Source organism: Triticum urartu, chromosome 4A, assembly GCF_056163025.1.
Source record: "Triticum urartu cultivar PI428250 chromosome 4A, HENAU_Tu73, whole genome shotgun sequence".
NCBI classification, from domain to species: Eukaryota; Viridiplantae; Streptophyta; class Magnoliopsida; order Poales; family Poaceae; genus Triticum; species Triticum urartu.
In genome coordinates, this window is record NC_141876.1 from 487,884,012 (window position 1) to 487,909,629 (window position 25,618).

The 25,618-nt window shown below is 52.5% G+C and overlaps 1 protein-coding gene across 1 annotated transcript in view; it reads left to right on the forward strand.

The window, feature by feature from the left end:
- The first annotated feature begins 4,743 nt into the window (after positions 1 to 4,743).
- LOC147976261 (uncharacterized) overlaps positions 4,744 to 25,618 on the forward strand; it is a 34,339-nt gene continuing 13,464 nt past the window's right edge. Inside the window, exon 1 of the mRNA XM_087520797.1 lies at positions 4,744 to 5,733. Coding sequence (XP_087376923.1) covers positions 4,744 to 5,733 — 990 coding nt within the window. The remainder of the gene's footprint in view (positions 5,734 to 25,618) is intronic.

The following is a 25,618-nucleotide window of genomic DNA, read 5'->3' on the forward strand; positions in this document are numbered from 1 at the left end:
CTGGTTAAATTAAACTGCATGTGCTAGTCTGCTTAGCTTATACATTATACCTGTTAATGTGACATGCCTTCCTGTATTTAGTACATAGTACATCTGTCTATTAAGCATGTCCTTACATAAAACTATTGTTTTTTTTGTATCCCGCATCAATCAACATGACGAGACACCTTTAGTATATGCAGTGCGATATTAGTTGCATCTTTCATATGATTTATAGCATGCACTGCTTCTAATTTGTTGAAATTCCATTTATGATGGGACGCTTTTAACTTGGCAGAGTCATATTGGTTGCATCTTTCATGTGGTGTCTAGCTTGCATTGCTTCTTATTTGCTGGAATGGTTTCTGCTTAGTTTACACAAACAGTTGTGAACATGCCATGCCGTCCTGTTTTTCGTACATATTCCATCCTGGTATCATGTGTTTGCCTTACATCAAAGTAGTGATTGTCAGTATCATGCATGAATGAGTTCTGAAGAGAGAATTTTATTGCTTTTTCTTGTCGGTTTTACTTGACAATTCAAAATCAATAAAGCGGAAGGAAGTTAGCAAGGCAGCGGATAAAGGTGCTCCTTCCGAATGGAGGGCCTCTACAGTTTCTACTCCTCCACACCCCCAAGATGATTTCCAAGACAACACATGCATAGACACTCAACAAAGCTGTGTTTATGATGAGCATGTCTCCCCTAGTGCAGCATCACCGATGCTCCCTCTAACTTGGCACTGTTATATGTGGTTGCATGTTATGTGTGATGTCTAGCTTGTATTGCTTCTAATTTTGTTGAATTCCATCTGCTTACTTTACACATTATACTTGAATAAGACACATGTTCCTGTTTCTAGAACATACAATATCTTTCTATCACACCATGTTCTTACATCAAATTACTACTATTGTGTAACCTGCAACAATCACTTATCATAAGACACGTTTGACTTCGGAGTGTGATATAGGTTACAGCTCACATTCTTTTCTAGCTTGTATTACTAATTTGTTGAAATGGCACTTATGATGAGACAGTTTTAACTTGGTAGAGTGATATTCATTGCATCTTTCATATGGTGTCTAGCTTTCATTGCTTCTAATTTGTTGAAATGCCTTCTCCTTAGTTTACACATCATAAGTTGTGAATATGCAATGCTGTGAATATGCAATGGCACTAATGACGAGAGACCTCTAACATGGTAGTGTGATGTTGTTTGCATCTTGCATATGATTTATTTCTTGTACTGCTTCACATTTGTTTAAACGCCATTTATGATGAGACACTGTTAACTTGGCAGAGCGATATTTGTAGCATCTTTCATATGTTGTCTACCTTCCATTCCATTGCTTCTAATTTGGTGAAATGTCTTCTTCTTAGTTTACACATCATAGTTCTGGTTATCTCTTCCGTCCTGCTTTTCATACATATTACATCCTCCTATCATGTGGTTGTCTAACATCAAAGTTCAGTTCGTCTGCATCACACATCAATTTGTTCTGAAGAACTAAATTGTTATTCATTTTTCTTGTCGGCTTGACTTCACATGGCACAGAGAAAGAGGAAGAAACACAGAATGGCAGGGAATGAGAAGCGGATGAATCCTGCAGATTCTGCTGGTACTGATGGTGCAATAGAAGGTCAAAGTCCAGCAGAAACTTCTACAAACACGGCATCCCATGCTACACGAGTTGCAAAAAAAGACAAACAAAAACAAATAGCTGCCACCAAACAAGTAGAGACAACCCTAGTTCTTGCAGCACCTACCACAGTACTACCAGCTGCACGACGTACTCGTGCGTCAACTGAGCTAGCAGCACGTTCCCAAGCTCCCTTGCCACCTGACATTACTTCCCAAGCACTCTTGACACAAGACGAGTTGGCAATATCAGATGAACCTTGTGAGCTTCAACAGCAAGAAGGTAGTTGCTAGAGTCAAGTTACAGTTGCATGCTTCTTTATATGTAGTCTCACAGTTTGATGTACACTAACACTTCCTATGTTTGTTGTTGGACTAGCACCTAGGCGCAAGAGGAAACAAACATCAGGGATAATGCTCGATAGGTTAACTAAATCTAGAGGAGGAAGAATGGAGATCCGTTTTGAGGCAGGTTTAAAAAGGCCACGTGATGCTACAGAGTCAGCCAAGTTAGTATCAGAGGCAGCGGTTGCTGTTAGGTGTCATGTACGTATCCTCCCAACATGGATTCAGTACAGGAATGACAAAGATGAAACCCAGTTGAACATCTTCCTCGACCATTTATCTGTAGGTATGGTTATGTATGGAAACTAGTAATATCGTCTTGCTCTGTCCAATACTTTCTAGGTTGCTGATAATGAGACTCCCATAATTTTCTATAGATGAGGTTCAAGTTGGATAGCCAAGATGATGCAACCAGACAAGCTTGCACCCATGTTTTCAAGTCTGCTCTGCAACAGTATCGGTATAACTTGAGGAAAACTCACTTTGAAGGCAAGGCTAACAGTGAACTTACCCAAACATCTCCAGTGGAAAATATATCTGATGAAGACTGGAGAGGCCTCATTAAACACTGGTACGATCCGAAGTATCAGGTACATTATATATATATATATGTCATCAGATCACATGTTGAAGTCCTATTTACGCATGTGCCACACAAATCTATCTTCTTGTAGGTGAACTGTTCAAAGAACAAGGCCAACCGTATGAAAGTGAAATTCCAACAGACGACGGGATCTCGTAGCTATATTGCACACTGTGAGGCTCTTGTAATTAGCTGCTGTTTCACTCTTTTCGTTATACCATATTATCAGATCTATATTGACTTGTTCCAAATGCAGAGGAAAGCCCGCAAGGACCAAAAAGTACCTGAACCAAATGCTGTGGAAATCTTCAAGGACTGTCACACCAGCAAGAAGAAGGGCATGACTACACCAGTCAAAGCCGCTGTTGTAAGTCCTTAATCTTCATGCCTTTTAACTACTACTTACTCTGACTTGTTGTCGGGGGTTTGGTGCGACATATGCCAACGGATGGCTTATCATGGTGGGGGCGAGTAGAACGTCGCCGATGCCTGGAAACGGGATGAGGTGAAGACATGCACGCCGGCGAATCTTACCCAGCTTCGGGGCTCTCTGGGGAGATAATACCCCTACTGCTGCTCTGCGGGGTCTCCGCATGATCACTATGGCCAAGTGTTTACACGGTTGCTCCTTGAGCTGTTTCTGGTGGTAGAAGAGGGCAAGGCTAGCTCTCTCCTTCTATCTGGTATGGTCTAGAACTACTGGGAAGCAACCCCTTGCATGGGTGCCCTGGGGGGTTTTATATAGGCCTACCCCCCAGGGGTACAATGGTAATTCGACTGGGCATGCGCCCAGCCGTCAGTGCCTCCGACCTCCGACTTCTCCGCCGACTGATGGGGCCCGCCGACTGGTGGGCCTCGCCGACTGGTCTGGTATGGAGCCGACAGGCCGCGTCCGCCGCGGGCGGGTCTTCCCGGCCGCTGATTACTGTAGCCGTGCTTCTGATGACGCAGGCTTGGTCATGGGGTCGTGGCAACAGCCCCGCCGCCTGGCGGGCGATCACTGTGGCCACTCCCCATCTCATCTTGATTAATGGCACGTGGGCCCCAGGGGAGGGCTCGGCCGACTCCCCCGGGCCGACTCCCGACGGGTTCGACTAGCGGTTCTCCCGCCGTCTCCCGAGGTCTCGCTGACTGGTGGGCCCCGCTGCCTCCAGGCCGTACAGACAAGCCATCGTGGGCGCAGGACTTGGTACTGAGGTGCTGATGTCAGGGCCGGCCGGGCAACAGTGCCACGCCGCACGGAGATCTTCCCGGGTACGGCGTGCTGTGGCCATGCTTGCCCTTGGTAAGGGACGGGAGTGGGCTTCACTGTAGCCACGCCTCTGCCTCGTCCCCTTTGATGAGGTCATGGGTTTGCTGGAGTCGCCGGCCGACTCCCCAAAGCCGGCTTCTCTGGAAGTCGTCCCTGGGACTCGGCCGTGAGCGGGCAATCGGCCGCCTTGCCGTCGACTCCTCAAGAGGCGGCTCTTCGCCCCGGGGTCTTGAGGGGCGCAGCCTGCCCCGATGTCTTGAAAGGTTATGGGACTCGGGTTGGCCTACCCGTGGCCCATTACTCCGACAATAGTCCTCTAAGCTGGTGAGGCGCCACGGTCGATCGACCGAGAAGCCTCAGCAGTTTCTCTTTCCGGGTGCTCAACACATGGTCTTGATTGACTTCTGCCGGGCCGTCTAGAAGGAGTCGGACTTGCTCAACTCGGACTTCACTCAATTTCGACTTGCTCGGTATTTCGAACATCGCGGCGGGATTTCAAGTGGCGTGCTAGCTAAGCCTCCAGGCCACCGCCCGTTCTTGGCCTGTCACGCGAGGGCACGTGGCTAGGTCGTCCTGCCAGCCCACGCGTGCGACGGGACAGGCCCACAGGCGGGGCCCGCCACTACCGCGCCTCGGCACCCGAGCGGATCCGCCGCGGCCCCGGTGGACGGTTGGGATTCCCGTGGAGTTACTGCGCGCAGTAACTTTACGTGGATCGTGGGGGTCGTGGGGTTGTGGGCGCAGTAAATCCCCATGTCCGCCCCCTCGGCTTCGCAGCCCACAGGGCTATAAGTAGGGGGAAGAGGGGGGCACGCGCGCCCCTCCTTCCCACTACTCTTCGCTCTCTTCCTCCTTGCCGCTCCTCACACTCCTCCTTCCTCTTCTCTTCTTCGCTCCGCCACACGCCCAAGCTCCGGCGAATGCTGCGGCGACAGCTCGTGATGAGTTCTTCCTCCGCTGTCGCGTCTCCCCCAGTGCGTTCCGGCACCTGGGATGGTTCTGAGGTTCATGAAGACCACATTGAGTTCCTCCGCCAGACCGGTCGACTTCCCAGCGAGGATCGCGTGCAGGTGCGTCTTGCGCCTGAGGGGGAGATTTCCCCCGCCCCGCAGGAGGGCGAGTGGGTCATCTTCCGCTCGCACTGCCTGCGCGGGCTGGGGCTGCCGGCGAGCAGCTTTTTCCGGTCTTTCTTGGAGTTGTACGGCCTCCAGCCGCACCACCTCACCCCCAACACAGTGGTGCTGCTGTCCGCCTTCGTGGCCTTGTGCGAAGGCTTCCTCGGAGTCCTCCCCACCCTCGAGCTTTGGGGGGAGTTCTTCTTCTCCAAGCTCGGCACCCAGGCCACGGGCGTGCCGGCTCAATGCGGCGCCTTCATCGCCGTGCGAAGGTCAGGAGCCGACAACCCCTTCCCCTCCATCTCGCTGATGAAGTCGGTGAAGATGTGGCAGAGATCCTACTTCTACGTCAGGAACGTCGCCACGAGGGGCGACTGGGTCAATCTGCCGGCTTTCGAAGCCGGCCCGCCGGCTGGGAGACTGCCCAACTGGTCGTACCGGGCCAGGTCGCTGACGCCTGCGGGATCCGGCGCCATCACGCGACTCCGAGTGCTGATGCAGTCGGAGGGTCTGACTGGTCCGGACCTGCTGGCCGCCTTCGTCTCATGCCGAGTTCTCCCACTCCAACGCCGCCCTCACATGATATGCCAGATGAGCGGGCACCGCGACCCGAGTCGGCTGTGCACCAAGGACATGCCTCACGAAGAGGTGGCCTTCATGGTGAACTACCTCTCGGATAGCAGGCTCCTGGAGGACTGGCGATTCGGCAAGGAGCCGTACTCCCGCGCCAACCCCCCGCCCGTGGTTAGTCGCCTTTCTTTTCTTTCTTTAGATTGTCTTCTTCTTGCCAAGTTTTGTTTTGACCAGTCGGCTTTGGTTAGAATCCCCTTCTTCATCCACCAGCCGGCACCTCGGGGCCGGCCCGTGAGTTCCTCGCCGACCGGGCGGAGAGCAACATCGACGACCCCGATCTGGGGGCGGCGGCTCTGGAAGACGACGTTGAGGGAGGAGGAGGGACAGCAGGCGACTTCAGGCCTTCGGCTACCTTCGCCAACTGGCCTGAAGACAGCGCCGAGGGAGAAGTCGCCCCTCGCCATCGGCCAGGAGCCAGCCAGCCTGGCGCGGGCTCTTCTGCCGCGTCGGGCGCTCCAGGCGGCGGGAAGAAGCGCAGGGCCGTGCCGACCTTGTTCGGCAGTCGGTCGAAGAAGCCCAAGGGCTCGGCTGCGGCGACCCGGCGGGACGAGGCAGCCGCGAAGGCCATCCGCTTCCGTAAGGAAGTGAAGAAGCCGTCGTTGGTCTCCGCGTAAGTATTCTATCTTCAAAGTTTTATTCTTTCTTCGTGATTTGTCTGAGTCTCTGCTTGCCCCTCTTTCTTCAGGGCTCCCCTCTCTCTTGAGCGGGTCCCCGCCGCCTCCGTCATGGGGTCAGCGAAGACGTCCGCCACCACTCGGTGGATTGACCCCGCTACTGACCTCCGGGAGGCAACGGAGCGGAATGCGCAGGAGAGGTGCAACGAAGAAGAGGCCCTCCGCCTGGAGAAGGCGGAGGCCGACAGGGCGGAGGCCTCCGCTAAGAAAAAATTAGCGGAGGCCGAAGCCGCCGCCGCGGTGAAGCAGCGGGTTGAGGAAGCCGCACGCCGCCAGTCGGCCTTGCTTGTCACCCCGCTGAACTCTGCGTCGCCGCCTCCGGAGTTCACGGGGCCAACTGGAGAAGCTGGCGGGGAGAACCTCGTCGAGGAGAGGGAAGGCGGCGACCCCTCTACTCCGGACGCGCACGTTCCGCCGCTGCCTCCGCCGCCGTCTGAAGGCGCGCAAGGTGAGCAGCCAGCGGACCCTCTGGTGCCGCCGACCGAAGACGAGGCCGTGGCGCGGCTACTCCTCCAAGTCGGATCGCCAACGCGCCGTCATCTGGAGAAGGCGACTTCGGCACCCCGCCCTCTGGAAGCCGGCACCGCCAGCTCGGCGGCCCTAGACGCCAAAGCGACGAGCGCCGCACCTGTTGGGTGGGTGCGAGGAGGCGGCACAGGGCCGCTGAACCGGGCGCTCCTAGACGTCCAGGCGAAGCTCCATGCTGAGGACGACGCTCTCCAGAGTTGCACCAAGGCGTTCCTAGCGTCGCGGGAAGCCGTCCGGGTATGTTTTTTTTCCTTTGGTCTTTGTTTTCTTGCTCCTCTCTGTGGGGGCACGCCAGCGCACCCACTGGGTGTAGTCCCCGAGTTTCGGGCCGGCTACTGAGCAGGCGGCCCGGAACTCCAATTGATGAACTTCTGGGTACTAACTTTGTCTGAAATGCTTGTCGTAGGATTACCACAACCTCCGCGTCACTGCCTTCAACCGTAACGTTGAAGAGCTGGGCAAGCGGACCGCCGACTTGGCGGAGAGCCGGAGTAAGTCCCCCCTTTTTTTCTCTGCGGGGGCGCGCTAGCGCACCCGTGGGCTGTAGTCCCCGAGATTCGGGCCAACTGCTAAGCAGTCGGGCCGGATCTCCCCGGTGACCTACTTTATTGACGATTGTTATCTTTCTTCCTTTCCTTCAGGAGCCAACGCTGCTCTTCAACAGCAGCTGAGCGAAGCCAACTCTGCCCTGCGCGCCAAAGGGGAGGAGTGCAGCAAGCTCGCCACAGAGCGTGATCTGCTGGCCACTCAGTTGGTAGAGCAGAAGGAGCTGCTTGTGAAGTCGCAGAGGGAGGCGGAGGAGACGGAAACCGCCCTCTTGGCCGAGTTCGCGAGCGAGCGCTCCTCCTGGTCTGACAAGGAGGCGCTGCTATCCTCCGGCTTCCACGAGATTGAAGACATCGTTGATGGTGAGCCTCTTTATTTTCTTTCTTCGAGCTACCGACTTAGATCATGCCGACTCCTGGTTTTTGACTTTCTTCTTCGTTTCTTCGTGTCTGTGCAGACTTCTTCCCTGGGCAGTCACAGGCCGCCATCCAAGCCATCGAGGCTGACCGTGAAGGTCGGAGGGCGGAGGGTGCAGAGATCGCCGCCGATGCCCCCCGAACTCTTGACGAGCACGTTCTGAGCATCGAGGCTCGCCTCCGGCCGGCTCACCGGATGCTGCACCGGCTCCAGCGCGTCGGTGCCCAGGCGATTGCCGCCCTTTGGCCGGATATGCAGGCTCCGCGCACCCCCAGCCTGACGGCCAACTGGCTGGAGGTCGCGGTTGGTCGTCTTGATGCCTGGAAGGGCTCTTCGGCCCGGGCTGGAGTGCGCCAGGCCTTGGAGTTCATCAAGGTGTGGTACCCGGGGCTGGATCTAGACCGGTTGGCCATGCTTCGGTCAGAGGCCCAGCCGGAGCTGGCGGCTGTGGAATACACCCTCGTCAAACATGCTGCGGCGATCGCCGAGTACACCGACACCAGCATCTTAGTCCCCGAGCGGTCTGAAGACGGCGAGGAGGTACCGCCGGAGTGGTTTGGGATGAACCCAGACTACGGCAAAGACTCGGCGGAGGTGATTGGCTCCAGCGTCGAGGAGGAGGACGAGGCGGAGGATGGGGGCGAGGTGGAGGCACCAGAAGGCGAAGCAGACGGCCAGCCTCAGCCCGACCGCGCCTCCAGCAACGAGCCGCGTGCGACCGAGTCGACTGCCACCGGAGGTGATCAAGCCGAGACTAGCCAGCCGGCTGCCCCGACGCCTGACGCTGGCGCCTCCTCCGACCCTCCGAATCCGTCTGCTGCCTCCTGAGCTGCCGTTGTATCTTTTATTTTATCTACTTCAGTAGTCTTTGAAGAACTTATTAATTCGCACAATTCCACCCGCGGGGTGTATTTTGAACCTCTACTCGACAATTCGACCAAAGGCCTATGTTATGTAAATATATATATATCTATCTTTTCTTGCTCATTGTTATTTTGGCCTTTTTCCTTTGCCGCTTTCTCTTAGTTGCCTGCCCTGCCAATCGGACAGCTGCTCTGCGGACTGTTGCTGGATCAAGTGCTAGGCTACTTTGGGAAAGCAAGTACTTAGCCGACTTCAAGATTGTTTGAGCAAGTTGGATAGAAGACGACAATCCGACTATCCGAGAGTCGGTTTGCGAGAAAGGCTGGAAACCGTCTTGAGCTATGTTTTATGCTTTGAACCCTTAACCCTTTTTCATGCGAACACCCATTCTACCTTACCTCTGCCCACCGTACAGTCGCTCTGCGAGCTGCGGCTTCTGACAGAAGACGGTTTAGGTGTTTACACACTACTTGTCCGGCTGCAGGAAGCATTTCATAGTGCAAGGCAGCAAGTCCCCGGGTCGACTTGTCGAGCCCGGTGCCAAGCGGCATGACAAAGAGTAACATACTTGTAGGCATAATTTTTATCATACAGACAAAAGAGGGCAGTCCCCGAGCTCGTCTCAGGGGGCCCGAAGTCTTGGTACTTTAATACAAAAGGTAGCATGGTACATACTGCATCAACTGTAAAATCTTCGGAGGAGATTTGCATTCCATGGCCTCTCTATCTCCTTGCTGGAGTCGTCCCTCTTGCGTGCTCGGGGCTTCTAAGCGTCGATCGGGTAGTAGGAATCGTTGCCCAGTACTTTGCTGATGATGAAAGGGCCTTCCCAAGGCGCCGACAGCTTGTGCTGGCCGGCTGATCGCTGGATCAGCCGGAGCACAAGGTCGCCTTCATGGAAAGATCTTGGCCTGACCTTCCTGTTGTGGTATCGGCGCAGGCTCTGCTGGTAGATGCTGGACCGGCTGAGTGCCAACAGCCGGCCCTCTTCCAGCAGATCGACGCCGTCTTGTCGTGCTTCTTCTGCTTCCTCCTCGGTGTACATGGTGACTCGTGGGGAGTCAAACTCTATGTCCGTTGGGATGACGGCTTCGGCACCGTAGACGAGGAAGAAGGGCGTGAAGCCGGTTGACTTGTTTGGAGTCGTGCGCAGACTCCAGAGGGCGGCTGGCAGCTCGTCGAGCCAGCAGCCAGCCGGGCGCTCTAGAGGATCGATCAACCGAGGCTTGATGCCGGACAGGATGAGGCTGTTTGCTCGCTCCACTTGGCCGTTTGACTGCGGATGGGAGACGGACGCTAGGTCCAGTCGGATGCCCTGTGTTGCGCAGAAACGGGCCAAGGCGCCTTTGGCAAAATTTGTGCCATTGTCGGTGATGATGCTGTGTGGTATGCCGTACCGAATGGTGATATCGGTGATGAAGGTCACGGCAGTCGAACCGTTCAGTTTCTTAATTGGCTTCGCTTCCACCCACTTGGTGAACTTGTCCACTGTGACAAGTAGGTGAGTTAAACCACCTCATGCTGTCTTGAATAGTCCCACCATGTCTAGACCCCAAACTACGAAAGGCCAGGCAATAGGGATGGTCTTGAGCGCAGAAGCCGGCTGGTGCGGCTTGGAGCTGAACTTCTGACACCCTTTGCATTTTTGGACCAACTCCTTGGCCTCTTCCAAGGCAGTCGGCCAGAAGAAACCGTGCCGAAAGGCTTTGGCGACGAGTGCTCTTGAAGCCGCATGGTGGCCGCATTCGCCTTGATGGATGTCTTTGAGAATCGCCTGGCCTTGCTCTGGCTCTACGCAGCGCTGGTAGACACCAGTGAGGCTGCGCCTGACCAGCTCTCTGTTGACTATGGTATAGGCTGCTGAAGGAAATATGCCCTAGAGGCAATAATAAAGTTATTATTTATTTCCTTATAATCATGATAAATGTTTATTATTCATGCTGGAATTGTATTAACCGGAAACATAATACATGTGTGAATACATAGACAAACAAAGTGTCACTAGTATGCCTCTACTTGACTAGCTCGTTAATCAAAGATGGTTATGTTTCCTGACCATGAACAATGAGTTGTTATTTGATTAATGAGGTCACATCATTAGTTGAATGATCTGATTGACATGACCCATTCCATTAGCTTAGCACCCGATCGTTTAGTATGTTGCTATTGCTTTCTTCATGACTTATACATGTTCCTATGACTATGAGATTATGCAACTCCCGTTTGCCGGAGGAACACTTTGGGTGCTACCAAACGTCACAACGTAACTGGGTGATTATAAAGGAGCATTACAGGTGTCTCCAAAGGTAGATGTTGGGTTGGCGTATTTTGAGATTAGGATTTGTCACTCCGATTGTCGGAGAGGTATCTCTGGGCCCTCTCGGTAATACACATCACATAAGCCTTGCAAGCATTACAACTAATATGTTAGTTGTAAGATGATGTATTACGGAACGAGTAAAGAGACTTGCCGGTAACGAGATTGAACTAGGTATTGGATACCAACGATCGAATCTCGGGCAAGTAACATACCGATGACAAAGGGAACAACGTATGTTGTTATGCGGTCTGACCGATAAAGATCTTCGTAGAATATGTAGGAGCCAATATGGGCATCCAGGTCCCGCTATTGGTTATTGACCAGAGACGTGTCTCGGTCATGTCTACATTGTTCTCGAACCCGTAGGGTCCGCACGCTTAAGGTTACGATGACAGTTATATTATGAGTTTATGCATTTTGATGTACCGAAGGTTGTTCGGAGTCCCGGATGTGATCACGAACATGACGAGGAGTCTCGAAATGGTCGAGACGTAAAGATTGATATATTGGAAGCCTATATTTGGATATCGGAAGTGTTCCGGGTGAAATCGGGATTTTACCGGGTTACCGGGAGGTTACCGGAACCCCCCGGGAATCATATGGGCCTTAGTGGGCCTTAGTGGAAAGATGAAAGGGCTGCCCATAAGGGCTGCGCGCCTCCCCTCTCCCCTAGTCCTATTAGGACTAGGAGAGGTGGCCGGCCACCCCTCTCCCTCTTTCCCCCTTGGGAATCCTAGTTGGAATAGGATTGGGGGGGAGTCCTACTCCCGGAAGGAGTAGGACTCCTCCTGCGCCCTCCTCCTGGCCGGCGCCCCCCTCCCCCTTGGCTCCTTTATATACTGAGGCAGAGGCACCCCAGAAACACACAAGTTGATCCACGTGATCTATTCCTTAGCCGTGTGCGGTGCCCCCTGCCACCATATTCCTCGATAATACTGTAGCGGAGTTTAGGCGAAGCCCTGCTGCTGTAGTTCATCAAGATCGTCACCACGCCGTCGTGCTGACGGAACTCTTCCCCGACACTTTGCTGGATCGGAGTCCGGGGATCGTCATCGAGCTGAACGTGTGCTCGAACTCGGAGGTGCCATAGTTTCGGTGCTTGATCGGTTGGATCGTGAAGACGTACGACTACTTCCTCTACGTCGTGTCAGCGCTTCCGCAGTTGGTCTGCGTTGGGTACATAGACAACACTCTCCCCCTCGTTGCTATGCATCACATGATCTTGCGTGTGCGTAGGAAAATTTTGAAATTACTACGAAACCCTACAGTGGCATCCGAGCCAGGTTATTTATGTTGATGTTATATGCACGAGTAGAACACAAGTGAGTTGTGGGCGATATAAGTTATACTGCCTACCAGCATGTCATACTTTGGTTCGGCGGCATTGTTGGACGAGACGACCCGGACCAACCTTACGCGTACGCTTACGCGAGACCGGTTCCCCCGACGTGCTTTACACACAGGTGGCTTGCGGGCGACTGTCTCTCCAACTTTAGTTGAACCAAGTATGGCTACGCCCGGTCCTTGCGAAGGTTAAAACGGAGTCTATTTGACAAACTATCGTTGTGGTTTTTATGCGTAGGTGAGATTGGTTCTTACTTAAGCCCGTAGCAGCCACGTAAAACTTGCAACAACAAAGTAGAGGACGTCTAACTTGTTTTTGCAGGGCATGTTGTGATGTGATATGGTCAAGGCATGATGCTGAATTTTATTGTATGAGATGATCATGTTTTGTAACCAAGTTATCGGCAACTGGCAGGAGCCATATGGTTGTCGCTTTATTGTATGCAATGCAATCGCGATGTAATGCTTTACTTTATTACTAAACGGTAGTGATAGTCGTGGAAGCATAAGATTGGCGAGACGACAATTATGCTACGATGGAGATCAAGGTGTCGCGCCGGTGATGATGGTGATCATGACGGGGCTTCGGAGATGGAGATCACAAGCACAAGATGATGATGGCCATATCATATCACTTAAATTGATTGCATGTGATGTTTATCTTTTTATGCATCTTATCTTGCTTTGATTGACGGTAGCATTATAAGATGATCTCTCACTAAATTATCAAGAAGTGTTCTCCCTGAGTATGCACCATTGCCAAAGTTCATCGTGCCCAGACACCACGTGATGATCGCGTGTGATAAGCTCTACGTCCATCTACAACGGGTGCAAGCCAGTTTTTGCACAAGCAGAATACTCAGGTTAAACTTGACGAGCCTAGCATATGCAGATATGGCCTCGGAACACAGAGACCGAAAGGTCGAGCGTGAATCATATAGTAGATATGATCAACATAAACGATGTTCACCATTGAAAACTACTCCATCTCACGTGATGATCGGTTATGGTTTAGTTGATTTGGATCACGTAATCACTTAGAAGATTAGAGGGATGTCTATCTAAGTGGGAGTTCTTTAGTAATATGATTAATTGAACTTAAATTTATCATGAACTTAGTCCCTGATAGTATCTTGCTTGTTTATGTTGATTGTAGATAGATGGCTCGTGCTGTTGTTCCGTTGAATTTTAATGCGTTCCTTGAGAAAGCAAAGTTGAAAGATGATGGTAGCAATTACACGGACTGGGTCCGTAACTTGAGGATTATCCTCATTGCTGCTCAGAAGAATTATATCCTGGAAGCACCGCTGGGTGTCAGGCCTGCTGCTGGAGCAACACCAGATGTTATGAACGTCTGGCAGAGCAAAGCTGATGACTACTCGATAGTTCAGTGTGCCATGCTTTACGGCTTAGAATCGGGACTTCAACGACGTTTTGAACGTCATGGAACATATGAGATGTTCCAGGAGTTGAAGTTAATATTTCAAGCAAATGCCCGAATTGAGAGATATGAAGTCTCCAATAAGTTCTATAGCTGCAAGATGGAGGAGAACAGTTCTGTCAGTGAGCATATACTCAAAATGTCTGGGTATAATAATCACTTGATTCAATTGGGAGTTAATCTTCCGGATGATTGCGTCATTGACAGAATTCTCCAATCACTGCCACCAAGCTACAAGAGCTTCGTGATGAACTATAATATGCAAGGGATGAACAAGACTATTCCCGAGCTCTTCGCAATGCTGAAAGCTGCAGAGGTAGAAATCAAGAAGGAGCATCAAGTGTTGATGGTTAACAAGACCACTAGTTTCAAGAAAAAGGGCAAAGGGAAGAAGAAGGGGAACTTCAAGAAGAACGGCAAGCAAGTTGCTGCTCAGGAGAAGAAACCCAAGTCCGGACCTAAGCCTAAAACTGAGTGCTTCTACTGCAAGCAGACTGGTCACTGGAAGCGGAACTGCCCCAAGTATTTGGCGGATAAGAAGGATGGCAAGGTGAACAAAGGTATATGTGATATACATGTTATTGATGTGTACCTTACTAGAGCTCGCAGTAGCACCTGGGTATTTGATACTGGTTCTGTTGCTAATATTTGCAACTCGAAACAGGGACTACGGAATAAGCGGGCACTGGCAAAGGACGAGGTGACAATGCGCGTGGGAAACGGTTCCAAAGTCGATGTGATCGCGGTCGGCACGCTACCTCTACATCTACCTTCGGGATTAATAAGAGACCTAAATAATTGTTATTTGGTGCCAGCGTTGAGCATGAACATTATATCTGGATCTTGTTTAATGCGAGACGGTTATTCATTTAAATCAGAGAATAATGGTTGTTCTATTTATATGAGTAAAATCTTTTATGGTCATGCACCCTTGAAGAGTGGTCTATTTTTATTGAATCTCGATAGTAGTAATACACATATTCATAATGTTGAAGCCAAAAGATGCAGAGTTGATAATGAAAGTGCAACTTATTTGTGGCACTGTCGTTTAGGTCATATCGGTGTAAAGCGCATGAAGAAACTCCATACTGATGGACTTTTGGAACCACTTGATTATGAATCACTTGGTACTTGCGAACCGTACCTCATGGGCAAGATGACTAAAACACCGTTCTCCGGTACTATGGAGAGAGCAACAGATTTGTTGGAAATCATACATACCGATGTATGTGGTCCGATGAATATTGAGGCTCGTGGCGGATATCGTTATTTTCTCACCTTCACAGATGATTTAAGCAGATATGGATATATCTACTTAATGAAACATAAGTCTGAAACATTTGAAAAGTTCAAAGAATTTCAGAGTGAAGTTGAAAATCATCGTAACAAGAAAATAAAGTTTCTACGATCTGATCGTGGAGGAGAATATTTGAGTTACGAGTTTGGTGTACATTTGAAAAACTGTGAAATAGTTTCGCAACTCACGCCACCCGGAACACCACAGCGTAATGGTGTGTCCGAACGTCGTAATCGTACTTTACTAGATATGGTGCGATCTATGATGTCTCTTACTGATTTACCGCTATCGTTTTGGGGTTATGCTCTAGAGACGGCTGCATTCACGTTAAATAGGGCACCATCAAAATCCGTTGAGACGACACCTTATGAACTGTGGTTTGGCAAGAAACCAAAGTTGTCGTTTCTTAAAGTTTGGGGCTGCGATGCTTATGTGAAAAAGCTTCAACCTGATAAGCTCGAACCCAAATCGGAGAAATGTGTCTTCATAGGATACCCAAAGGAAACTGTTGGGTACACCTTCTATCACAGATCTGAAGGCAAGACATTCGTTGCTAAGAATGGATCCTTTCTAGAGAAGGAGTTTCTCTCGAAAGAAGTGAGTGGGAGGAAAGTAGAACTTGACGAGGTAACTGTACCTGCTCCCTTACTGGAAAGTAGTTCATCACAGAAAACTGTTTCAGTGACACCTACACCAGTTAGTGAGGAAGCCAATGATAATGATCATGAAACTTCAGATCAAGATACTACTGAACCTCGTAGATCAACCAGAGTAAGATCCGCACCAGAGTGGTACGGTAATCCTGTTCTGGAAGTCATGCTACTAGATCATGATGAACCTACGAACTATGAAGAAGCGATGGTGAGCCCAGATTCCGCAAAGTGGCTTGAAGCCATGAAATCTGAGATGGGATCCATGTATGAGAACAAAGTATGGACTTTGGTTGAATTGCCCGATGATCGGCAAGCAATTGAGAATAAATGGATCTTTAAGAAGAAGACTGACGCTGATGGTAATGTTACTGTCTACAAAGCTCGACTTGTCGCAAAAGGTTTTCGGCAAGTTCAAGGGATTGACTACGATGAGACCTTCTCACCCGTAGCGATGCTTAAGTCCGTCCGAATCATGTTAGCGATTGCCGCATTTTATGATTATGAAATTTGGCAGATGGATGTCAAAACTGCATTCCTGAATGGATTTCTGGAAGAAGAGTTGTATATGATGCAACTGGAAGGTTTTGTCGATCCAAAGGGAGCTAACAAAGTGTGCAAGCTCCAGCGATCCATTTATGGACTGGTGCAAGCCTCTCGGAGTTGGAATAAACGTTTTGATAGTGTGATCAAAGCATTTGGTTTTATACAGACTTTTGGAGAAGCCTGTATTTACAAGAAAGTGAGTGGGAGTTCTGTAGCATTTCTGATATTATATGTGGATGACATATTGCTGATTGGAAATGATATAGAATTTCTGGATAGCATAAAGGGATACTTGAATAAGAGTTTTTCTATGAAAGACCTCGGTGAAGCTGTTTACATATTAGGCATTAAGATCTATAGAGATAGATCAAGACGCTTAATTGGACTTTCACAAAGCACATACCTTGACAAAATTTTGAAGAAGTTCAAAATGGATCAAGCAAAGAAAGGGTTCTTGCCTGTGTTACAAGGTGTGAAGTTGAGTAAGACTCAATGCCCGACCACTGCAGAAGATGGAGAGAATCTGAAAGATGTTCCCTATGCATCAGCCATAGGATCTATCATGTATGCAATGTTGTGTACCAGACCTGATGTGTGCCTTGCTATAAGTTTAGCAGGGAGGTACCAAAGTAATCCAGGAGTGGATCACTGGACAGCGGTCAAGAACATCCTGAAATACCTGAAAAGGACTAAGGATATGTTTCTCGTATATGGAGGTGACAAAGAGCTCACCATAAAAGGTTACGTCGATGCAAGCTTTGACACTGATCCAGATGATTCTAAATCGCAAACCGGATACGTGTTTACATTAAACGATGGAGCTGTCAGTTGGTGCAGTTCTAAACAAAGCGTCGTAGCGGGATCTACATGTGAAGCGGAGTACATAGCTGCTTCGGAAGCAACGAACGAAGGAGTCTGGATGAAGGAGTTCATATCCGATCTAGGTGTCATACCTAATGCATCGGGTCCAATGAAAATCTTTTGTGACAATACAGGTGCAATTGCCTTGGCAAAGGAATCCAGATTTCACAAAAGGACCAAACACATCAAGAGACGCTTCAACTCCATCCGGGATCTAGTCCAGGTGGGAGACATAGAGATTTGCAAGATACATACGGATCTGAATGTTGCAGACCCGTTGACTAAGCCTCTTCCACGAGCAAAACATGATCAGCACCAAGGCTCCATGGGTGTTAGAATCATTACAGTGTAATCTAGATTATTGACTCTAGTGCAAGTGGGAGACTGAAGTAAATATGCCCTAGAGGCAATAATAAAGTTATTATTTATTTCCTTACAATCATGATAAATGTTTATTATTCATGCTGGAATTGTATTAACCAGAAATATAATACATGTGTGAATACATAGACAAACAAAGTGTCACTAGTATGCCTCTACTTGACTAGCTCGTTAATCAAAGATGGTTATGTTTCCTGACCATGAACAATGAGTTGTTATTTGATTAACGAGGTCACATCATTAGTTGAATGATCTGATTGACATGACCCATTCCATTAGCTTAGCATCCGATCGTTTAGTATGTTGCTATTGCTTTCTTCATGACTTATACATGTTCCTATGACTATGAGATTATGCAACTCCCGTTTGCCGGAGGAACACTTTGGGTGCTACCAAACGTCACAACGTAACTGGGTGATTATAAAGGAGCATTACAGGTGTCTCCAAAGGTAGATGTTGGGTTGGCGTATTTTGAGATTAGGATTTGTCACTCCGACTGTCGGAGAGGTATCTCTGGGCCCTCTCGGTAATACACATCACATAAGCCTTGCAAGCATTACAACTAATATGTTAGTTGTAAGATGATGTATTACGGAATGAGTAAAGAGACTTGCCGGTAACGAGATTGAACTAGGTATTGGATACCGACGATCGAATCTCGGGCAAGTAACATACCGATGACAAAGGGAACAACATATGTTGTTATGCGGTCTGACCGATAAAGATCTTCGTAGAATATGTAGGAGCCAATATGGGCATCCAGGTCCCGCTATTGGTTATTGACCAGAGACGTGTCTCGGTCATGTCTACATTGTTCTTGAACCCGTAGGGTCCGCACGCTTAAGGTTACGATGACAGTTATATTATGAGTTTATGCATTTTGATGTACCGAAGGTTGTTCGGAGTCCCGGATGTGATCACGGACATGACGAGGAGTCTCGAAATGGTCGAGACGTAAAGATTGATATATTGGAAGCCTATATTTGGATATCGGAAGTGTTCCGGGTGAAATCGGGATTTTACCGGGTTACCGGGAGGTTACCGGAACCCCCCGGGAATCATATGGGCCTTAGTGGGCCTTAGTGGAAAGATGAAAGGGCTGCCCATAAGGGCTGCGCGCCTCCCCTCTCCCCTAGTCCTATTAGGACTAGGAGAGGTGGCCGGCCACCCCTCTCCCTCTTTCCCCCTTGGGAATCCTAGTTGGAATAGGATTGGGGGGGAGTCCTACTCCCGGAAGGAGTAGGACTCCTCCTGCGCCCTCCTCCTGGCCGGCGCCCCCCTCCCCCTTGGCTCCTTTATATACTGAGGCAGAGGCACCCCAGAAACACACAAGTTGATCCACGTGATCTATTCCTTAGCCGTGTGCGGTGCCCCCTGCCACCATATTCCTCGATAATACTGTAGCGGAGTTTAGGCGAAGCCCTGCTGCTGTAGTTCATCAAGATCGTCACCACGCCGTCGTGCTGACGGAACTCTTCCCCGACACTTTGCTGGATCGGAGTCCGGGGATCGTCATCGAGCTGAACGTGTGCTCGAACTTGGAGGTGCCGTAGTTTCGGTGCTTGATCGGTTGGATCGTGAACACGTACGACTACTTCCTCTACGTCGTGTCAGCGCTTCCGCAGTCGGTCTGCGTTGGGTACGTAGACAACACTCTCTCCCTCGTTGCTATGCATCACATGATCTTGCGTGTGCGTAGGAAAATTTTGAAATTACTACGAAACCCTACAGCTGCTGCCCAGCGTTGTACTTGCCGAGCTGAGGTCTCATCAGTTGGTAGCTCTTTGTTCACCAGGAATTTGAGGATGGGCTGGGCCCATGAGGGTGCTGCTATTTCTTCGACTACCAGAACTGCGACTTGGACGAGGGCAGCTGGGCTGGGAGGCGGCGGGTTGGAGTCAACAGCCGCTTGCTGGGTTGATGAAGTTCCCAGGCCGACTGGCGCGGTCCTTGGGCCGGGTTCTGGAATCTTCGAGTCCGCCACCGCAGTCCCCGGGCCGGGCTCGACTGTTGCAGCTTTGGAGTCATCCGCCAAAGTCCCCGTTCCGTCTGCCGGAGCTCTGGAGTCGGATCCGCCGTCTTCGGGAGGAGCCGACACAAAAATGGAGTCTGATTCTGGTGAAGGCTTGACAGACGGCTTGAGGAGGCGTTGAAGGGCGACGCCAGATGGTATCGCTTGGCGGGTAGAGCCGATTCGTGCCAAGGCGTCTGCTTGGTCGTTGTCGTTTCTTGGCACATGGAGGAACTCGCACCCTTCGAAATACCCGCTGAGTTGTTGCACGAGGAAACGGTAGCTCGCCATGTTTGCGTCTTTCGCGTCCCAGTCGCCAAATGACTGCTGGGCCACTAAATCCGAGTCACCATAACACAAGATCCGGCGGATGCCAAGTTCTTTGGCAAGCCGGAGCCCGTGAATGAGCGCCTCGTACTCGGCAACGTTGTTGGAGGCGGCAAAATGGATTTGTAGTGCATATTTGAGCTTGTCACCTTTGGGAGAGGTGAGGACGACGCTGGCTCCCAAGCCGGTCGCATCTTGGAGCCGTCGAAGTGCATCCGCCAATGGGTGGAGTCAGGCGCTGGAGGCAGGTACTGGGTCTCGGCCCAGTCGACGAGGAAGTCGGCCAGTGCTTGTGATTTGATAGCGGTGCGGGGCTGGTAGTAGATGGTGTAAGGAGCCAGCTCTATGGCCCACTTGGCCACTCGACCAGAAGCATCTTGGCTACCGATGATCTCGGCAAGTGGAGCCATGCAGACCACCGTGATTGGATGCTCTTGAAAATAAGGCTTCAATTTCTTGGCAGCAAAGTGTACGCCATAGCACATCTTCTGGTGGTGGGGGTAGTTCTGCTTGGAGGTCGACAGTACCTCGCTCAGGTAATATACTGGTCTCTGGACAAGCAGCGCCTTGCCTTCCTCCTTGCGCTCCACTACCATGACTGTGCTGACTACCCGGTTGGTGGCAGCGATGTACGGGAGCATAGGTTCCTTAGGAGTCGGAGCCGCCAGGACGGGTGGAGTAGTCAGCATCTTCTTCAACTGGTGAAAAGCTTCGTCCACCTTATGGTTCCACTCGAAAAAAGTGGTCTTCTTCATGAGTTGGTATAAGGGGAGAGCTTTCTCGCCCAGCCGACCGATGAATCGGCTGATGGATGCTAAGCAGCCGGTGAACTTCTGCACATCCAGCAGTCGGCTGGGTACCTCCATTCTCTCGATGGCCTTGATTTTTACTGGGTTGCATTCTATGCCGCGTTCAGAGACCAGGAAACCTAGCAGCTGGCCGGCTGGTACTCCGAAGACACACTTCTCGGGGTTGAGCTTGATCTGGAACCGGCGCAGGTTCTCAAAGGTCTCCTTGAGGTCTTCCAGCAGTGTTCCACGCTTTTCCGTCTTCACCACCACATCGTCCACGTAAATGTGGGCGTTCTGGCCGAGCTGCTTGAGGAGACACTTCTGCATGCAACGCTGAAAGGTGGCGCCGGCATTCCTCAAGCCGAACGTCATGGTGAGGTAGCAGAATGCTCCAAACGGCGTGATGAAGGCGGTCTTCAATCTGTCAGCCGGGTTCAGCTTGATCTGGTGATATCCTGAGTATGCATCCAAGAAACTCAACAACTCGCATCCGGCTGTGGAGTCTATCACCTGGTCAATTCTTGGTAGAGCAAATGGGTCCTTGGGGCAGGCCTTGTTGAGGGTCGTGTAGTCAATACACATTCGCCATTGCTTGTTATTCTTTAGCACCAGGACCGGATTTGCCAGCCACTCCGGTAAGAAAACTTCCATAATGAAGCCAGCTGCTAGGAGTCGGGCTATCTCTTCTCCGACAACTCTTCTCTTTTCTTCTGATAAGCGGTGCAGGGGCTGCCTGACCGGCTTTGCATCAGATCGGACATGTAACTTGTGCTCGGCGAAATCCGTCGGTACACCTGGCATGTCTTTGGGAGACCATGCGAAGATGTCCCGATTCTCACGGATGAAATCGACGAGCTCGCCTTCCTATTTGCTGTCGAGGTTTGCACCTACGACGGCGTACCTCTCTGGGTGCTCCAGATCCAAGGGTATCTTCTTTGTCTCTTTGGACGGCTTGAACGAACCTTCGGCTTCCGACTCCTTTGGGTCGGGCGATATCTCCGGCTGCTTGCCAGCCATCGCCACAACTCGTTCAAGGAGTCGCTTCTCGGCTGCGATCACCAGGGACTCGGCCAGCCGACTGCTCTCGGCCACGCAAGCGGACGACTTCCGGTAGTCACCGGCCACAGTCAGAATTCCCCTGGAACTGGGCATCTTCATCTTGAGGTAGGCGTAGTGGGGGACCGCCATGAACTTGGCCAAGGCGGGTCGGCCAAGTAGCGCATGGTATGGGCTCTCAAGGTCCACCACCTCAAACCAAACAGACTCTCTTCGGAAGTGATCTTTGTCCCCAAAGAGGACGTCAATCAGGATCTTGCCGATTGGTGAGCAGGAAAGCCCAGGAACAATGCCGTGGAACACAGTCCGGCTGTTCTGAAGCTATCTTTGCTTGATTCCTAACTTCTCCATGGTGTCCTTGTACAGGATATTGATGCTACTGTCCCTGTCTATCAGAACTCGCGAGAAACGCACGGCCCGTTTGTCCATGGCAAAGGTGGCGTCCAGGACCAAGGCGTAGGAGCCCGGACTCGGCATCACTTCTGGGTGGTCAGCCCTGCTCCAGCTGATGGGTTTCTCAGACCAGTGCATGAACTCTGGCGTCTCTGAGGCTACTGCGTTCACCTCTTGTCGCTGCAGCCGCCTGCTGCGTCGATCATCAGCCACACTGGTGAACACCACATAGGCTCCATGCTCTTCAGGGTATTCATCTTGAACTGCGCTGACTGGCCTAACTGCCGGCTGCTGGGGCGGAGGCGGAGGCGGCTGCCCAGCAGGCGAGGGTGGCAGGAGGCCGTCTCCCTTGGGGATCCTAGTGAGCCAGTGGCACTTCCGGGTGGTATGATTCGACGGCTTCGCGCCGCTGTGGAACTTGTAAGGTCCATCCAAGGTCTGCTCATAGGAGAAGGCCGGCAACCAGTTTGGCTTGCCGCCTTTCTGTCGCTTAGGCGGAGGCTGCTCTTCTGGCTGCTGGGCTTCAACGGTCGCGACCTGCCGGCTGCCGGAAGCCGGCTGCGGGGCCTTGCGCTTGTTGTCACCCTGCTGTTGTCGTCGGCCGGCGTCTGCCGCCGGAGTTCTTGGAGCCTGAGGAGCTACTTTGCCAGTCATGCTGATTTGAATTTCCGCCTTCATGGAGGAGTCGGCCGTGGCGTACTTGTCCGCTATGATCAGCAGCTCATCAAGGGTTTTTGGCTCATCGCAGAGGAGCTTGTGCTTGAGGAGGGTGCCTTCTCGGCACCCGGCTGTGAAGTACTCGATGGCCTGCACCTCGTGCACGCCCTCGCAGGAGTTCCAGAGCTCAGCCCAACGCGTGAGGTAGTCGCGAGTCGACTCGTCAGGACCTTGCACGCACAAGGAGAGCTGACGAGGCTTGGGAGGACGCTTGTACGTGCTGGTGAAGTTGCGGACGAACGCTTTAGTGAAGTCGACCCAGCTGTTGATGCCGCAGGGCTTTAGGTTGTTCAGCCATGTCCGGGCCGTGCCCTGGAGCATGAGCGGAACGTATTTTACGGCGACACGCTTGTTGCCGTTTGCTATGCTCACAGCCATGGAATAGTCGACTAGCCAGTCTTCCGGCTTCACGGAGCCGGTATACTTGGGCGTGTCTCTTGGGAGCGTGAACCCTCTGGGAAAGGGCTCGTCCCGAATGCGGGGCCCGAAACAAGGCGGACCCAGCTCGTCTTCTTCTTCCAGCGCCAGGGACCGGTGAAGTCGGTCGATCCGGTGGCGGGCATCATTCTCTCCAACTCCCTCTCGGCGGCCAAGGTGGTCACCGAGAGTCGGATGGTCAACAGGCGGCAGGGAGACTCGCCTCTCCTTGCGGGGAGGGGGAGGCGGACAGTCGTCCCGTCGTTCCACTGCTCTCGGGCGGCCATATCGGTCGCGCTCTATGGTAATGCGAGTCTGACTGTGGCTGACAGCCGGCTCCTTGTCCTTTCTTCCTCGGGCGCCGCCAGTCGGTGTCCGAGACGTCGCACCTTGATCTCGGTGCTGGTCGTCGTTTGGCCGCTGCGGCGCCTCCGTGCGGTAGCCGGCCTCATTCTGCACGGCGGCCGCGTCGAGGAGCCGCTGGACTCGCTCCATCATGAGGCGGCGTTCTTCGCCCTCGAAATTGTCTAGCTCATCCGCCGCTGCCTGGGTGGCTCGGATGTTCTCCGCTGGTGTAGCGTACACGGGGCGGCTAGCCCCAAACAGGCTGGCGATGGCTACGCCGCACTGCTGGACAGCGCCAAGGCGGCTGGGCCCTGCCGGGGCTGGCGAGCCTCCAACGGCGCGATCCATCTCCCGCTGGTAAGCTTCTGACAAGCGTCTCATGCTGGCCACCTTCTTCGCACCTTCAATGAGCTGAAGGCGACGCGCTTCTAACGTCTCCGCGTCAGCATCTTCCGGAATGGGCGCAGTCAGGTCTTGCAGCGCTGCGCCGAGTGAGTCGGGCGCTCCTCCGCTAGGGAACTCGTCATGACTGATGACTAGCACCTCAGTGACGGTGCTTCCATCGCTCTCTACGTGGGGGAGAGGTTCGCCGTAGACCACCACATTGGTGGGGAACGCGTCGATCGACGCGGTGTCAGAGTCGACCAGCATCGGGTCGGTGGAGCCTACGGACTCCAAGTCTACGGCAGGCTCGCCGGAAACGTGGAGTTGATCGAGAAGGCCCGCGAGGAGGTTTTCGGGGCCGCCCGCGCCTGCGTCGGACGCAGGTTCGTCGGAGAGGCGGACCTTGCTGACAAGTTCGGCCAAGGAGCTGGCTGTGCAGGCGATCTCAACGCCGCACAGCGCGTCAATGCAGACTTCGCCTGGCGTGCCTGGCTGGCTGCGCTTGCCAGGGAGGAAAAGGGTTCCCGTCCAGAACAGATCTCTGGACGGCGGTGCACCAAGCCCCACGGTGGGCGCCAAATGTCGGGGGTTTGCTGCGACATATGCCAACGGATGGCTTATCATGGTGGGGGCGAGTAGAACGTCGCCGGTGCCTGGAAACGGGATGAGGCGAAGACATGCACGCCGGCGAATCTTACCCAGCTTCGGGGCTCTCCGGGGAGATAATACCCCTACTGCTACTCTACGAGGTCTCCGCATGATCACTATGGCCAAGTGTTTACACGGTTGCTCCTTGAGCTGTTTATGGTGGTAGAAGAGGGCAAGGCTAGCTCTCTCCTTCTATCTGATATGGTCTAGAACTACTGGGATCCAACCCCTTGCATGGGTGCCCTGGGGGGTTTATATAGGCCTACCCCCCAGGGGTACAATGGTAATTCGACTGGGCACGGGCCAAGCCGTCAGTGCCTCCGACCTCTGACTTCTCCGCCGACTGCTGGGGCCCGCCGACTGGTGGGCCCCGTCGACTGGTCTGGTACGGAGCTGACAGGCCGCGTCCGCCGCGGGCGGGTCTTGCCGGCCGCTGATTACTGTAGCCGTACTTCTGATGACGCAAGCTTGGTCATGGGGTCATGGCAACAGCTCCGCCGCCTGGCGGGCGATCACTGTGGCCACTCCCCATCTCATCTTGATTAATGGCGCGTGGGCCCCGGGGGAGAGCTCGGCCGACTCCCCCGAGCCGACTCCCGACGGGTCCGACTGGCGGTTCTCCCGCCGTCTCCTGAGGTCTCGCTGACTGGTGGGCCCCGCTGCCTCCAGGCCGTACAGACAAGTCGTCATGGGCGCGGGACTTGGTACTGAGGTGCTGATGTCAGGGCCGGCCGGGCAACAGTGCCACGCCGCACGGAGATCTTCCCGGGTACAGCATGCTGTGGCCATGCCTGCCCTTGGTAAGGGGCGGGAGTGGGCTTCATTGTAGCCACGCCTCTGTCCCGTCCCCTTTGATGAGGTCATGGGTTTGCTGGAGTCGCCGGCCGACTCCCCAAAGCCGGCTTCTCTGGAAGTCGTCCCTGGGACTCGGCCGTGAGCGAGCAGTCGGCCGCCCTGCCGTTGACTCCTCAGGAGTCGGCTCTTCGCCCTGGGGTCTTGAGGGGCGCAGCCTGCCCTGATGTCTTGAAAGATTATGGGACTCGGGTTGGCCTACCCGTGGCCCATTACTCCGACACTTGTGCCTTGAATTGCATGGTTTGCAGCCAATGT